Source organism: Vombatus ursinus, unplaced genomic scaffold, assembly GCF_900497805.2.
Source record: "Vombatus ursinus unplaced genomic scaffold, bare-nosed wombat genome assembly UNPS02013930.1, whole genome shotgun sequence".
NCBI classification, from domain to species: Eukaryota; Metazoa; Chordata; class Mammalia; order Diprotodontia; family Vombatidae; genus Vombatus; species Vombatus ursinus.
The window spans coordinates 458,316-476,260 of record NW_020953708.1 but is presented as its reverse complement, the minus strand read 5'-3'; the positions used below and the strand labels follow the sequence as shown (position 1 = coordinate 476,260).

At 40.0% G+C, this 17,945-nt stretch overlaps 1 gene segment (V, D, J or C); it reads right to left on the bottom strand.

Moving 5' to 3' along the window:
- Positions 1-15,811: 15,811 nt before the first annotated feature.
- On the bottom strand, positions 15,812-16,850 carry LOC114040651. The segment is given in 3 exon segments: positions 15,812-15,910; positions 16,068-16,444; positions 16,739-16,850. Coding segments are annotated over 3 exon segments (525 nt in total).
- Positions 16,851-17,945: the final 1,095 nt, after the last annotated feature.

Sequence of the window (17,945 nt, the reverse complement as noted above, 5' to 3'; positions counted from 1 at the left end):
CTGTCTCTTCTGCTGACAATGACACAATCTATTAAATGTCAATGTTTGCTGTGAGGGTGCATCTACAAAGTTTTACTGTGTTAGGTAAATGGAAGACAGCATTGGTGATAAGGTCACAAGATGCACAAGTCTTCAGTAGTAAGTGACCACTGCTGTTGCTGGTTCGAACTCCATTTCTCCCAAGGACTCCTTGCCGTGTCTGGTAGTCTGAGCCTACTCTTGCATTAAAGTCACCCAGAATTAGAAGCTTGTCCTATTCTGGCACATTGATGATGAGGGTCTCTCGTTCTTTATAAAATTTTTCTTTGACTTCATCAGGGTTCGTCACGGTGGGAGCATAGGCACTAATGATGGTGGTGTGGCACTTTCCTGCAAGTGGTGATCACACATTGTCATGAGCCTGTCATTCACTCCTTTTGGTAGACATAACAAGCTTGTTGACTAGATTAGTGTTTTTTTGTTTTTGTTTTTGTTTTTTGGCTAGGCAATTGGGTTAAGTGACTTGCCTAGGGTCACACAGCTAGTAAGTGTTATGTGTCTGAGGCTGGATTTGAACTCAGATCCTCCTGAATCCAGGGCCAGTGCTCTATCCACTGTGCCACCTAGCTGCCCCGAGTAGATTAGTTTTGATTGCAAAACCTACACCAATTTCAAGGTGCCTCTCCTTCACTGCAGCCACTCCAGAAAAACACTGACTTTGCCTCACATTCCTGTCTTTCATTGAAGGGCCATAACTTTCATGAGTAGTCTGTTTTGGAAGATATGTTACAGGCGTAAGTGCATGTGTGTGTATGGGTGTGTAGGGAATCCCATTTTCTTTGGCTTTTAGAATAGCCTTTTCAAAAATCTCCTCTGATCACTCAGACATGTAAAGTAATCTTGAGCTTTTCAAGTTCAGTTTCTTCCATAGCTGAAGGTCTTTCTCCTGGGTGCTTGAATAATCTGGCCTGTGTTATGGAAATTATGAAATTCAAGCATTGCATGACTTTAGAGTTTTAACAAGTGGGATTTGCTATGGTAGTGATCTGTGGATGCTACTAATTAGCTTTTGACCATGTTTTCAAAACTTCTGGGTAGCTTTCTTATATTATTTCCTGCAATATAGTATTCAGGATTTTAAAATTCATCATTTTTCTCCCTGGGTAATTTCTCCTAGGTAGCTAACAGACAGGAGCTCTTATAAACTCAGGTTGTTAGAGCAGGATAAATGGTCCAACACAAGGAAGAGTGAAGTAGGTTAACAGGTTTCAAAGACACAGCAGCCATGCACAGAGCAAGGAGATGTGCTAATATTGGTGGGTGAGTTCCTGACTTCCCTTGTCTTCCTGTCACCTGTGGAGGCCTTCCCATAATGGTGTTGGGTAAGGTACTAGGACCAGGTCCCCCCACTCCCTCCCCCCCACCTCAATCCATGGCTTCTGCCTTCAACTCCTGGTGGCCTCACACAGGCAGTGGCTTCAGTCCTGTCTCCATCTCGTCTTTGTTCAGTCACTCATTGGCAGTTGGCTTCATCCCATGTTCTGTCTGTACTAAGCTTTGTCACGTTCCCTGATTTCAGGCTTCTACGGCCCCGAGGGTGGGTTGAATCAGCCCCTCAGCTCTCTCTTCCGCCTTGCTCAGGGGCCTGCCAGAGTTAGCAGGGTCCTCCGCTGTGGTTCTGAGCAACACTGGAGGTTGTACCTGATTCCATGAGAGCACTTTCCTACCTGTGTCTGGCCTTGTCCCCCACCAACCCCTGGCTTCACCAAGCCCCCTGTACGTGTGCTACTGACCAGGACTTGTACAGGCCTCTGACTATCCCTTAAGCAGTCCTGGACTAAATGGAAGACCTATGCTTACTGTTTCCCTTTGCTTTTATTGCTCATTTCCTTATCTAGAACTTTTAAAAACTTAGCGGGAAATCTTAACTTAGGGCAGATAGGCTCTGCCTTCACCTTTTGACACTACCAGAAGGTGCTGATGCTTCACCAGGCCCTACTGGGAGGCAAGACACTGGACTATTTAAAATGAGAAATAAACTAATTGGGTCATTTGTTGAAGTAAAAATGTTTTAAAGGGAAATGATTGTCCTTTGGATGTTGAGGATCGAAAGCCCCTGAGCCTGTGGCACAAGGCTCCTTCTTGACATGATAAATAGACTAATAAAAGGCACCTTGCCCCACTTCTGGTGTTTTGGTAACCTTTAGGGCTAAACAGACTCAAGTCCAAAGCACAGAAGACTGAAGACTAACTCAGTCACCATCAGCTGGCAGGCAGGAACATACCTTTTCAGGCATGGGCAATGTGGGAAGGTGTTTTTTCTTGCTTTGGCAGGTTTATGGTATGGGTTTGGTTTATAGTTTTTTGTGGGCTTTTTTTCAGATTTTTGTTCAATGGGGGTGTGGGTGCTGGGAGGCACAGACTTGAAAAGAGTGGTTAGTCAATAATTATTTATTAAGTTTGTACGCACTTTGCCAATCACCAGGAATACAAAGAAATGTAAAAGATAGTCCCTGCCCTCAAGAAACTTACAGTCTAATGAGGGCAACCATATACCAACAACTAAATACAAATAAGATTGTATGTTTTGTGTGTGTGCATATGTATATGTGTATATATACATATATTAGTATGTTTGTATATGTGTGTGCATGATATATATCTATATGTGATAAATTAGAAATAACAGAGGAAAGCCATTAGAATTAAGGGAGAGATTGAAGACCATTAAGAATGGAGATGAAAGAAGGGGTAATCTGCTGGAGAAGATGGGATAGAATGGAATGAATTGTGCATATAGAAGGTTAAGCCTTGGCAAGAAGGGCCACTTCTTCATGTGATAAAGGTGAAGGAAGAGAGAGTAATGGAAAGCGTAAGGGATGTGAGATGGGGGACTGATGAGAGGGCTCTCTTGGTGAAATGACCTCAAAGTTTTCAATGAAACATGAAGCAAGATTCTCTGCTGAGAAGAAGAATAATAGCACCTATCTCCCAGGGCTGTTATAAGGATCAAATGATGTAATAATTGTAAAGTACCTAGTAGGTGCCATATTTTTGTTGTTGCTCAGTCGTGTCTGACTCTCTGTGACCCCATTTGGGGTTTTATTGACAAAGACATTGCATTGGTTTGCATTTCCTTCTCCAGCTCATTTTAGAGATGAGGAAACGGAGGCAAACAGGGTGAAGTGACTTGCAAAGGCTCGCAGGGCTGGTAAGTGTCTGAGGCCAGATTTGAACCCAGGAAAATGAGTCTTCCCGACTCCACACCCAGCATTCTGTGCACTATGGCGCCACCTAGCTGCCCAAAGGTGCTATATAAATATTAGCTGTTATCTTTACCTTTCCTTCTTACATCTAATTCCCCTCCACAAACTCAATGATTCAATTATGCTGTCCTCCTTGCTGTTTCTCCCACACAAAACTCTGTCTCCACTCTGGACATTTTCACTGACTGACCCCCGTTTGTCCTACCTGACTTCTACCTCTTGCCCTCTACCAAATCACGGCAAAAATCTGACCTTCAGTGAGAAGCCTGTCCTGTTCACCTTTAATGCTAGTGCCTTCCCTCTGAGATTACCTCTAATTTATGCTGGATATATATTTTTTAATTTTTAAAAATTTATTATTTATTTTTAACGTTCATTATTTAAATTTTTGGATTCCAAATTCTCTCCACGTCTCTAGCCCCTCTCCCTTGTATGGAGAAGGCAAGCAATGTGATATTAATTATATATAGGAAATCATGCAAAACATATTTCCATATTAGCCATGTTGCCAAAAACAAATCAAGAAAGATAAATAAAGTAAAAAAAAATATGCTTCAACTTGCACTCAGAGTCCATTAGTTTTCTCTTTGGAGGTGGATAACAGTTTTCATTATGAATCCTTTGGAACTGGGTTGGATCATTGTATTGATCGCAGTAGCTAAGTCTTTCACAGTTGATCATTATTGTAATATGCTGTTGTTGTTTAGTTATTTTTTAGTTGTGTCCAACTCCTCATGACCCTCATGATCTTGGCAAAGATGCTGGAGTAGTTTGCCATTTTTTTCTCCAACTCATTTTACAGATGAGGAACTGAGACAAACAGGTTCAAGTGACTTGCCCAGGATTACATAGATACTAAGTGCCTAAGGCCGGATTTGAACTCGGCACTCTATCCACTGTGCCAGTTAGCCACCAAATATGCTGTTATTGTGTATAATGTTCTTCTGGTTCTGCTCACTTCACTTTGCATCAGTTCATATAAGACTTCCCATGTTTTTTTCTGAAACCACCCCCTTCATCATTTCTTACAGCACAATAGTATTCCATCACAATCATATCACAACTTGTTCAGCCATTCTCCAATTGATGGGCATCCTCTCAGTTTCCAATTCTTTGCTACTACAAAAAGAGCTGCTATAAAGATTTTTAAACATATAAGCCCTTTCCCCTTTTTATTGTGTATTTTTTTAGGATACAGACCTAGTAGTGGTATTGCTGGTTCAAAGAGTAGGCACAGCTTTATAGCCCTTTGGGCATAAATCCAAATTGTTCGCTAGCGTGGTTGGACCAGTTCACAACTCCATCCAATGCATTAGTGTCCCAATTTTTCCACCTCCCCTCCAGCATTTGTCATTTGCCTTTTCTGTCATGCTAGCCAATATAATAGGTGTGAGGTAGTATGTCAGAATTGTTTTCATTTGTATTTCTCTAATCAATAGTGATTCAGAGCATTTTTATATAACTATCAATGACTTTGATTTCTTTGAAAACTTCCTGTTCATATGATTTGACCCTATCAATTGGGCAATAGCTCTTATTTTTATAAATTTGATTTAGTTCCCTATATATTTGAGAAATGAGGCCTCTGTCAGAGAAACTTGCTGTAAAAAAAATTTTCCCTAGTTTCTTGCTTTCCTTCTTGTTTTAGCTTCATTGGTTTTATTTGTGCAAAAACTTTTACATTTCATATAATAAAAGTATCCATTATACTTCCCACAATCTTCTCTGTCACTCATTTGGTCATAAACTTTTCCCTCATCCATAGATCAAACAGGTAAATTTTAAATGCACTCTTAATTTGCATCTGATATTACTATATCCAAGTCATGTACCCATTTTGACTTTATCTTGGTATATGATATGAAATGTTGGTCTATGCCAAATTCCTGTCAAAGTGCTTTCCAGTTTTCCCAGCAATGTTTGTTAAATAGTGAGTTCTTACCCCCAAAGCTTGGATCTTTGGATTTATCAAACACTAGGGTTTTACGGTCACTTACAACTGTGTATTGCATACCTAATCTATTCCACTGGTGCACCATTCTATTTCTTAGCCAGTACCAGATTGTTTTGATTACCACTTTGTAATGTGGTTTGAAATCTGGTACTATGAGATTGCTTGCCTTCACATTTTTTTCATTGGTTCCCTTGATATTCTTTACCTTTTACTCTTCCAGATAAATTTTATTATTTTTTGTACATCTATAAGATAAATCTTTGGTAGTTTGATTGGCATATCACTGAATAAATTAATTAATTTAGGTAGAATTGTTATTTATATTATATTGGCTCAATCTACCCATCAGTAATTACTATATCTCCATTTGTTTAGATCTGTCTTTATGTACATGAAAAGCATTTTGTAATTGTGTTCATACAGTCCCTGGCCTTGTTCTGGCAGGTAGACTCCCAAGTATTTTATATTGTCTACAGTTATTTTTAAATGGAATTTCTTTTTCTCTTTCTCATCTCACTGGTTTTTGTTGGCAATACACAGAAATGCTAATGATTTTGTGGATTAATTTAATATCCTGCAACTTTTGCTAAAGTTATTAATTCTGTCAACTAGTTTTTTTCAGTTAGTTCTCTTAAGGTTCTCTAAGCATACCATCATATCATCTGCAAAGAGCAATAGTTTTGTTTCCTCATTGCCTATTCTTATTCTTTCGGTTTCTTTTCCTTGACTTATTGGTATGGCTAGCATTTCTATTACAATATTGAATAATAGTGGTGATAATGGATACCGTTACTTCACCCCTGACCTTATTGGGAAGGCTTCTAGTTACCTCCATTGCATTACATGCTTACTCTTAGTTTTAGGAATATTCTACTTATTTCAAGAAAAGTTCCATTTATTTCTATGCTTTCTAGTATTTTTATTTATTTTTTTTTGGTGAGGGCAGTTGGGGTTAAGTGACTTGCCCAGAGTCACATAGCTAGTGCGTGTTATGTGTCTGAGGCCAGATTTGAACTCCTGATTCCAGGGCTGGTGTTTTTTAGTATTTTTAATAGGAATGAGTGTTGTATTTTGTCAACAACATTTTCTGCATCTATTGATATAATCATATGATTTGGGGGGGGGGGTTGTTATTGATATGGCCAATTATGCTGATAGTTTTCCTAACATTGAACCAGTCCTGAATTCCTGATATAAATCCCACGTGGTCATAGTGTATGATCTTTATGATCTATTGCTGTAGTCTTCTTGCTAGTATTTTATTTTAAAGTTTTGCATCAATATTCATTAAGAAAATTGGTTTACTTTTTCTGTTTTTGCTCTCCATAGTTTAGGTATCAAAACCATATTTGTGACATAAAAGGAATTTGGTAGGACTCCTTTATGTATTTTTTCCAAATAATTCATATAGTATGAGAATTTATTGTTTTTTAAGTGTTTGGTACAATTCACTTGTAAATCTATCTGGTCCTGGGGATTTTTTCCTTAGGGAACTCATTTATATAGCTTATTCAATTTCTTTTTCTAAGATTTAAGTATTCTATTTCTTCATTTGTCAATCTGGACAATTTATATTTTTGTAAATATTCATCCATTTTTCATAGATTGTCAGTTTCATTGGCATATAATTGGGCCAATGATCCCTTTGTCTCAATAGGGGCTAATTGAGACAGACACAGCATTCCAGCTTGTGCACTCCCCTAAATCCTCCCAAGCCTCAATGGGGGCCAGTTGAGGCAGACACAGTACCACACTGTCACATTCCCAAAATCCCCACTCACTGACCAGCACTCTCTTGATTTATAGAGAAGCACACAAAGAAGGCAATTTGCCAACATTAAGCTCATAGGTTAATTTCAGCAATAATGTCATGACTTAGCACAGCATAAATGTAGTAATCATTACATTATGTCACCCCTATACCTCACCACGCAGTCGCCAACATGATCATGGGAATTGTTATCTACTTTGGCCATGGATCCTGGGACCTATTATCTAAAAAAGAATAACACAATCCTCCTTACTTACACCGCTCATCAAAGGCCCTCATCTAAAGTATTGCCAGTTTCAAACTTGCTTGGCCCTAACTGAACCTGTGACCTCTTTGGGGATCCCGGAGGGTGGCAAGAGCATCAGAAAGAAGGACTCTTAGCACCTGCTTACCCTGGTCCCCTGGCTCTTGCCCAAAGATACTGTTCATGCTATTTTTTTTAGACTGTACTGGGCTGCCTCCAGACCAAATAAAAAGCCCTAGGGAGAACGTGTAGTAATGTTAATTGCAAAAAGAAGGAGTATGTTCTTACTCTAGGAACTAGAGTAGATATGATAGTTCCTAGTTCATAAGATTGCTGTGAAAAATCAAAAGGCTGTCTAAAACTAGTGTTGCAGGAATATGGATTTGTAAGTACAGTTATCCATTCCACACTGGGGGCTTAGGGGTGGGGGATCCCCAAAAATCTGAAAAATCCGAGGAAAAATGTTAGGCCCTCCCTTCATAGCAGAGATGAAGTCTGAATTGTGATGGTATTAAAAGATAAAATATATTGGTATTATACAATATTATATACTTATTCTATGTATTTCTGAGTTTCTGAACTTTTTCTGGGTCATCTGCTGGCCTTCGCATGTTGTCTGTGGCTTCTGCAAAATTCCGTGAAGACTTCTGGTTCCAGGATGGCAGAGTGAGGAAGGAACTCTCTGAAGCCTCCCAAATTCCCCTCCAAACAATTAGAAAACTGCCTCAGAAATTATCTGGGAGCCAGGGCAGCTAAGTGGCGCAGTGGATAGAGCACCGGCCCTGAAGTCAGGATGACCTGAGTTCCAATCCGGCCTCAGACCAAACATTTGACACGTACTAGCTGTGTGACCCTGGGCAAGTCACTTAACCCCAATTGCCTAAAAAAAAATTATCTGGGAGCAGTGAAGCAGTTTACTGGCCTGGCAGGAAAGGTCGGTCTTGTGGGGTGGAAGGGGGAATAAACAAGTCAGTTTATCATTGAGCATGCTCCCCCCTACCCAAATCAAGCTGATTAAAAGTTACATGAGCCAAGAGATTTCACTTGTTTGAATGTGAAGAAACAGGGTCAGATCACTCTGAACACTGATTACATTCTACATGGCATGTACAGCTTTTCATTCCTATAGGGGTAAAGGGAGAATGGATTAAGGAGTAGTGAAGAATGTCAAGAAGATTATACCATCCAGGGGTTTCTATGTTTAAATTCTCAAACTGCAGCTTCATGAGAGCCTACTTATCATATCAGTTCTAATTGTTAAAGTTGCTCCAAGATGGCGTCAGTGTCATTCTTCCCCTTCAGGTGCTAAATGATATGATTCGTAACTAGACTAAAAATTGTAAGTTAAAGACTTCAGCTAAAGGATGAGGTATCAAGATTTTGATGGCAAATGGTTCAAGCATGTTCGTCTGACATCGATGGGGTTTTGAGATTAAGTAAATGGGGGTGAGCATAAAGAGGTTTGAAAGGACTGAAAGTTCCCTATCAGTTATGAAAGATAGATGTGTGTATTTCAGAATATGGAAGGAAGGAAACAAGCATTTATTAAGTGCCTCCTGCATAAATGTTCTACAAATATTACCTCATTTGATCCTCCCAACAACCCTGGGAGGTAAGTACTATTATTATCCCCACTTCAAAGAGAAGTGAAAGGAAGCAGACAACAATTAAGTGACTTGGCCAGAGTCACTAAGTTAGTAGGTGTGTGAGGTTGGATTTGAACTCAGGTCTTCTGGACACCAGGGGAAGCACTCTATCCTCTGTGCTATGTAGTGGCCTCTCTGGCATCTATTTTTTTTTTAAGTTGCTCTGATGAAGGTCTCATTTTTAAGCCTGGTGTTTAATTTAAAATTGATTGTAGTAACAATTCATCCTTTAGATTTTTAAAAATGGCTGGAAACTCAGTTATAAAACTGGCACAAATTGAAGTTTTGATAAAAGAACAGATTTAGTGGCCAAGTCCTATTTTATATTTTATTTTGTATTTTAATTTTCCCCAGTTGCACGTAAAAACAATTTTTAACATTTGTTTTTAAAACTTTGAGTTGCAAATTCTCTCTCTTTCTCACTCCCCTCCTTGAGAAGGCAAGCAATTCCATATAGGTTATACATGTGTAGTCATACAAAACATTTCCTTAATGGTCATTTTATGAGAGAAAGCATAGATTAAAAATAAACTCAAGAAAAATAAAAGAAGTAAAAATATGTATGCTTCAATCTGTACTCAGACACCATCAGTTTTTTCTCTGGGGATGGATAACATTTTTCATCATAAGTCCTTCAGAGTTGTCTGGGAATGTTGTATTGCTGAGAATAGCTAAGTCATTCACAGGTGAAGATCTTACAATATTGCTGCTACCTTGTACACAGTATGTTTCACTTTGCATCAGTCCATGCAAGTCTTTCTAGGTTTTTCTGTGAGCATCCTGCTCATCATTTCTTATAATATAATAGTATTCCATCATAATCACATACCACAACTTGTTCAGCTTTTCCCCAATTGATGTGTACCCCCTCAATTTACAATTCTTTACCCCCAGAAAAGAGCTGCTATAAATATTTTTGCACATGTAGATTTTCCTTTTTTATCTCTTTTGGCATACAGACCTAGTAGTGGTATTGCACTGTCAAAGGATATTCATGGTTTTATAGCCCTTTGGGTATAGTTCCAAATTGCTCTATAGAATTATTGAATCAGTTCACAACTCCACCAAGAATGCATTAATGTCTTATTTTTCTCACATCCCCTCTAACATTTGTCATTTACTTTTCTGTCCTGTTAGCCAATCTAATAGGTATGAGGTAGTACCTCAATTGTTTTAATTTACATTTCTCTACTCAATAGTGAATTAGAGTACTTTTTCACATGGTAGACCTAGACCTTTTTTTGCTGTGGCTATTTCCTACTCCCTGGTGGTAACATTGAGAAATGCCATTAAAATGAATGAGGGTTACAGAAGAAAGACTTGGCAAGGCAATGAACAGTTTGGCACAAAAAGAGCTACAAAACCTTGCCCAAGCAACAAACTCCTTGAAAACCATAATGGGTTTCTATACTGTGACAGTCATGTGAATCTAATGACAAACAGTGAATCAAGAGACAGTCAGGAGAATATAGTTTCTATATATTGGTTTCAAATAGAAGCCAGTGACTTCATGGGACAATGAGAAAGATTAAACAAAGTCAAAAGACAGAAAAAAGAGGAAAATATAAGGTCTCTCATAGTAAAAAAAAAAAAAAAAAACCTTTAAAAAAGATCAAGGAGAAAAAATTCAGAATCATTGGAGTTAGCTGACAGTCCTTACCAAAAAAGGAACCTAGTTATCAAATCTTAAGAGATCTTAAAAAGAAAAATATCCAAATCTCTTAGAACCAGAGGGCAAAGTAGAAATAGAATGAATCTACCAATCACCTTCTGAAAGAACTCTCTAAATGAAAACTCCCAGGAATATTACAGTCCAAATCCAGAGCTTCCAAGTGGAAGGAAAAATATTGCAAGCAGGCAGAATGAAAGAATACAAGAACCAAGGATAAACTATGATTTAGCAGCCACTACAAAGGAGCAGAGATCTTGGAACACAATTTTTGGAAGGCAAATGATATAGGCTTGCAGCTAGGAATAACTACCCAGAAAAACTGAGCATAATCTTACAGAGGAAAGATGGAACTTCAGTGAAGTAAGAGGACTTCCAAGCATTCCTGATGAAAAGACCATAACTGTGGGGAAACCTTGAAATGCAAACACAGGAATCAAGAATAACACAAAAGGTAAACTTGAATAACCAATCACAAGGGACCAACCAAGGATAAAGTGCTTACATTTTGCTTTAGGGAGAGTGCCCATATGTTTCCTCTGAACCCTATTATCGTTAGGAGTCAAAGAAGGATAGTCAGAAACAGAACTCATGATTTTTCCACCCAAACCACCCTTCTTCCCAACTTCCCTGTTTCTTGAAGGCGCCATCACCCTCCAGATCCCTTAGGTTTGCAACCTTGCTGTCAGACTTGGTTCCTCATTCTCAGGTGGAACCAGTTGTGAAATCTTTTCATGTCCACCTCCACAGCATTTCTCCTAGGGTTTCCTCTCTACTCATGTAGCCATTACTCTACTCCAGCTCTTCTTTTTCTGTTATCTGGAATATTGAATAAAAACAAACCTTTTTAATTGTTGTCCCTGCCTCAAGTCCACTGGAGTCTATTTTTAACAAAGCTGCCAAACTGATTTTCCCAAAGTATAGGTCTGACCAGGTCACCTCCCTACTTGATAAACCCAGTGGCTTCCTATTACCCTTAGATAAAATGTAAATCCCTCTGTATGGCATTTAAAGATCTCCACAGCTGGTCTTTTCAGTACTCTCACATATTTATCCCATCAATACACTCTATACATTGGCCATACTTACTTGATCCTCATACGTGGTACTCTCCTACTTGCTGTCCCTCTTGCTTGGAATGTTCTCCCCCCTCCCCATAGACTTCCTAGCTTCCTTCATGACTCAGCTCAAACATGACCTTCTGCAGGAGGCCTGTCCTGGTTTCCCAAGTTGCTCATGCCTTCCCCTCTGTTATCTTTGATCTATGTAACTTGTATGTATTTATGAAATACTTGTTATCAGCTCTTTTAGAACCTAAGCTCCTTGGGGGCAGGACTTTTTTTCTTTATAATCTCAGTGCTTAGCCTAGTTCTTGCTACATAGCAAATACTGAATTAATGCTTGTTGATTAATTGATCAATTGACTTCCTTTGGTGTATATGCCTAGTAGTGGAATCTCTGGTCAAAAGGTATAAAAAGCTTAATTAGTCCACAAGGATTTATTCAGTAGCTACTATGTGCTAGATTTTCTCATATATTCCAAATTGTTTTCCAGAATAATTTGGCCAGTTGCAAATGAACTTTTCCAAAGAAACCTAAATGTGTATTGAAGTTGGCTATTGATTCAAAATACAACACTGTAGATTCCTGGAATCACAGGATGTTCAGAACTCAGCAGTCCCCAGGTTCAACACAGACCTGAAAAAGAATTTTCATTCAAAGAAATTTCATTTCCATTGAACATGGACCAAAAGGAGCTGTAACCCAATGAATTTGTATGGTTATAAAGAATTTTTAGATTTGAAATATTCTTTCAATGAATAAGCCTGTATTCTTCCCACTGAATAATATTTCATTTTTTCAAACTACTTGTAAAGTTTTCAACACTCCTTTTTATAAGATTTTCAGTCAGTTCCAAAGTTTTCTCCCTCCCTCCCATCCTCCCTGCCCAAGACTGCAAGCAACCTGATATATGTTACCCATGTACAATCGTGTTAAACATATTTCCACATTAGTCATGTTGTGAAAGAAGAATCATAACAAAACAGAACAAGTATCAGAAAGAAAAAAACAAAAGAAACAAAAAAAGTGAAAATGGTATGCTTCGATCTTCATTCAGACTCCATAGTTCTTTCTCTGGATGTAGATAGCATTTTCCATCATGAGTCTTTTGGAATTGTCTTGGATCATTGTATGCTGAGAAAAGCTAAATCTATCACAGTTAATCAGTAAACAATGTTACTCTTACTATCTACAATGCTCACCTGGATCTGTTCATTTCACTCAGCATCAGTTCACATAAGCCTTTCCAGGTTTTTCTGAAATCCTCCTCCTCCTCATTTCTTATAGAACAATAGCATTCCATTACACTAGTAAACTATGACTTGTTTAGCCATTCATTGAAGGGAATACCCTCATTTTCTAATTCTTTGCTACCACAAAAAAAAGCTGCTATAAATATTTTTGTACATGTGGGTCCTTTTCCCTTTGTTATATTCTCTTTGGATACAGACATAGTAGTGGTGTTGCTGGTTCAGAGGGTATGTGTGATTACTTTTGGGCATAGTTCCAAATTACTCTATAAAATGATTGGATCTGTTCACAATTCCACCAACAATGCATTAGTGTTCCGATTTTCCCACATCTCCAAATTATTAGCTAATCTGATAGGTGTGAGGTGACACCTCAGAGTTGTTTTAATTTGCATTTCTTTAATGAATAGTGATTTAGAACATTTTTTCATATGACTTTACATAGCTTTAAGTTCTCCATCTGAAAACTACCTGATCATATCTTTTTACCACTTATCAACTGGGGAATAAGGCGTATTCTTATCAGTTTGACTCAGTTCTCTATATATTTGAGAAATGAGGCCTTTATCAGAAACATTGGCTGTAAAAATTATTTCCTATCTTTCTGCTTTTCTTCTTATCTTGGTTTCATTGGTTTTGTTTGTGTCTTTTTAATTTAAAATGTAATGAAAATTATCCATTTTGTAATTCATAATGTTCTCTATCTCTTGTTTGGTCATAAATTCTTCACTTCTCCATATATCTGACAGTTCAACTATTCCTTGCTCTCCTAACGGACAAGCATTTATTAAACTATCTGCTATGTGCCAGGTACTGTGCTAATTTACTTTACAAATATTATCTTCTTTGATCCTCATAATGACCCAGCAAGGTGGGTGCTATTATTATCCCCATTTTATAGCTGAGGAAACTGAGGCAGAGAGATATTAAGTGACTTATCCAGGGTCACACAGCTAGGAAGTTTCAAAGGCTAGATTTGAATACAGCTCTTCCTGACTCCAGGGCCAGTTATCTATACACTTGTATAATGGATGTCATATTACTTGCCTTATCAAGGGGTGGATGGAGGGAAGGAGAGACTTTGGAATTAAAATTTTAAAAATGAACGTTGGGAATAAATAGTTAAGGATCTTCTAACAAAGAGGTGAGTCATTGAACTTCTACTCCTTCATTCAAAGAGATGCTACTGTTGAGATTTTGGGTTCCATTAAGTAAGTTACAAGAGATCAATCCATAATACCAGTTAGATATCAGTAAGAAGCACTGCTCTGCCCACCAGGGCTGACTGAGAACCCTGAGCTTCTTCCTCTCTCCCTCTCTACTAAGAGTTCTCCCTCAGCTCAGGAATATGAAATTGTTGAGTCCTAGGGTGTCCTGGATGGAAAGAACAAGGTTAAGCTCTTTATCAAACTCTCTGTCTCTCATTTCTCCTCCATGCCAGAGTCCCAGAACAAATCCCTTCAAGTTTATGTGGGTTTGGTCTCCCCCTAAGAGGAGAAGCAGAAAGATATTCACAGGATGGTGTCAATCAGGTAGAGCAGAATTCCTCATTTCCTCCATACAAAAGACATGCTTAACTCAACATACTCATAGAAGACATTAACAAAGACCTAAATAACTCCTCTTTGACTCTCCCAGGAGGTTGATACTTAAAACATCAAAACATGAAGCAGTTTGTGGGACTTCTGAAATAAGGGAGTTTCTTCACCTTCCCCAAACACCCACAGTCTTCCATTCTGAGTCATACATGGATGACTGGAAACACCCAGGGCTTCTCTGTACATCATCAATAGCATGGATCCTCCCTATAGACCCCAAACCCACTATACAAGCAGTGTATTGTCAAGCATTTGTTAAGAGCTGACCGTGTGCCTGCCCCTGGGACACAAAGGCAGGAATACCCCATCCATAACTTCCTGGAGCTTACACACTATTGGAGGGAAAACTCATACATACACACAATTTGATTTCCTATTCTCTATGCCCTGAAAAATGATAGTTGTCCACTTGTGGGTAAAGACTGTGCCAAAGCCCCTATCAAGTAGTTAGATGGCACAGTGGATGGTGTGCCAGGCCTGAGTCAGGAAGACCAATCTTTGTGAGTTCAAATCCAACCTCAAAAGCGTACTAGCCGTGTGACCCTGGACAAGTCACTTCACCTTGTTTGCCACAGTTTCTCATCTGTAAAACGAGCTGGAGAAGGAAATGGCAAACCGCTCCAGCATCATTGCCAGGAAAACGCCAAATGGGGTCACGAAGAGTAGGGCATGACTGAAAGGACTCAGCAACAACAATGTAATTCCCATTAGGTCTCCCCCCAGAATACTGTTGAAGATAAGAATTCATTTTTCTATGTGGCCTCAATTTTTGGTCATCATTTTTGGCATTGGGGATGCTGGAACTTAGAAACACACTCACAATAATCCTTTCATCTTTCCCATTCTCTATTCAAGGCAGCTAGGTGGTGCAGTGGATAGAGCATTGGATCAGGAATCAGGACAACCTGAGTTCATATCCTTCCTCACATACGTACTAGCTGTGTGACCCTGGCCAAGTCACTTAATCTGTGTCTGCCTCAGTTTCCTCCTGTAAAGTGAGGATAATAATAGCACTTCCCTCCTGGGGTTGTTGAGATCAAATGAGATAATATTTGTAAAAGTGCTTCCCACAGTGCTTGGAACACAGTAGGTGCTGCATAAATGCTCCTTTCTTCCCCCTAGCTCACAACCCCTTTCTAAGTTAAGCTGGGTCTTTAAATTGGGCAGACTCGTGAGTTCAGAACAATCCCAGAATTAGTTCTCGGTCTCTATGGGGAGTAAGGGCTTGCCAATGGCACCCAACTGTACAAGGTGTGAGCAACCGTAGTCACTGGGGAAACTCAGGACACAGTGAGGGGAATTCCTGAAGGAAGAATGCCATCTTCCAAGCCTTTTTGGGCCCTGTAGTTTGAAGACTTTTATGTCTCTGAACCTAGTCGTTGAGCTCAGCATCTTCCTGGATGTATCTGAGCTCCTGAATCAGCTTCTTTCCTGCTACTTTCCTGCTCTGGGCCTGGAGGGTTGGGTTCATCTGTGAAGAGAGAGTCTTTGGCACAGGAAAAGGCGTGGATGAATTGTCCCTTGCCTTAAAGTCTAGAAGCTCTCAGTGGATTCCCAAGAGAGGCAGAGAGGCCACATGTGTGCAGCCCCCACAGCAGGTTCTGGGGAAGGGGAAGTAGCTGGGGTACTGAAGCCTCCCTGACCACCAGGCCTGAGCCTTGGGAGGTTTTTGTTCGAGAATATATCACTGTGGGAGGATCTTTAAGACTTTGCTGACAGTAATAGACTGCAGCATCCTCAGCCTCCACACTACTGATGGTGAGAGTGAAATCTGTCCCAGACCCACTGCCACTGAACCGGTCAGGGACCCCAGACTGCAGGTTGGTGGCATAGTAGATGAGGAGCCTGGGGGCTTGGCCAGGCTTCTGCTGGTACCAGTTTAAGAGGTCATCACCATCACTATCTGTGATACTCTCACTGGCCTTGCAGTTCATGGTGACTCTGTCTCCTGGAGATGCAGACAGGGAGACTGGAGACTGTGTCAGCACAACATCACCATAGGAATCTGAAAGAAAAAATAGATTAACATATAAATATATAAACATCCCAGTCCAATATTATGTAATTATAGATGTATTTAAACCCAGGAAGCTCCAAATCAACGTAATTGGCTCTAAAAGTGAGACATGTTTCAGAGAGACATTACAGTTTCTGCAAACCAGGTCTCAATTGTGCCTGTAAGAACCTATCAGCCAGTGCTGGGGCTGACTTCTTATCTCATCTAGAGGAAGGGTCATAGCAACCTTAACCCTTCACACTGGCTCTCCCGGAAACCTATCTGCCACTTGGTGGGTCTTACCCTGAGCCCAGAGCACCAGCAGCCAGAGAAGATGGAACAGAGACATCATTCTGTCACCTGAACACCTGCAGGCAGAGCCCTCTGAGCTCAGAGTGAATCAGATGGAGGCAGAAAGACATTTATATCCCGAGCAGTCACTGTGAGAGGTCTTGGGTATTCCTATGCAAAAGAAGTGCTGTGACATAGGTCTCAGCCCAGGGACAGCAGATGCCAGGCTAAGACAAGCTGGTGGAGAGGAACCACACATTATGAGACTCCCTATTATATCTATTTGATACTGTGACCTTGTGTGTCTATGTCTTGTGTGTAGATGCATTTGTGCCTTGTGTCTGATGTGGGAATGATTGCCACAGGTCATGATGCATCAGCAGGAATCTGTGCTCTATATCCCTTAGGGAAGACTAGATTTCTGAAGTTATTAGAGAGAGCTCTAAGCCCAGAGGCCTAAGGTGCTGTGAAAGGAGACTGGAGGTCACCATTTGTAGGTTTCTGGATTTTGTTTTTAATTCTGCCTCACTATTTCTCCCCTCAGTGGAGAAAGAAGGACAGGAAGATGCTGTGAAGGTCTCTAGCTGAGCTTGGGCAGGTCTGAGAGGAGGTCCTGAGACATCCACACTGAGGACCTCTCACTAAAGAGACTATTGTTTCCTTGAGTGAAACAATGGGTAAATCTGTCCCTGTCTCCATCTCCCATTCTCGGGTATGAGGTCAACCCTAATGACCAGTTGTTTGAGGGAATATGTGCAGCAGAAGTGAGAATTTTCTACTGAGGAGAAGGGAGATACTTGGAAGGAATAACATAGTCCCATCCAAAGGCACAATTTCTGCTGGTCCAAGGTGAGGGCTGTTGTCTTTTCAGACAGAGCTGGAGAAAGTCTGTGGGCTTTAACTAGAAAGGGGATAGAAACACCTGCTTTTCTCTTGAGCACAGATCAGTTTGCGGCTGAGTAGGAAATTGGAGGCAACACAGTGTGCAGGAGAGCGACTTCTAGAGAGTTTATTCTTCCAGCTGAGTAGATGCATTTGACCGAGCAAGGTCCAGCGGAGGCTATGACAACAACGGGGAGAAGTACAGGGATAAGTAGAATCACCAGAAAGGTCAGTGTTCCTGGAGAGTCGGAGGTGTGAATTACCCCTCTCTCTATGTACCACAGCCACATGGGCATCCTCTGTGGAAACCCTTCCATAGGTTCCCCAGCTACCCACT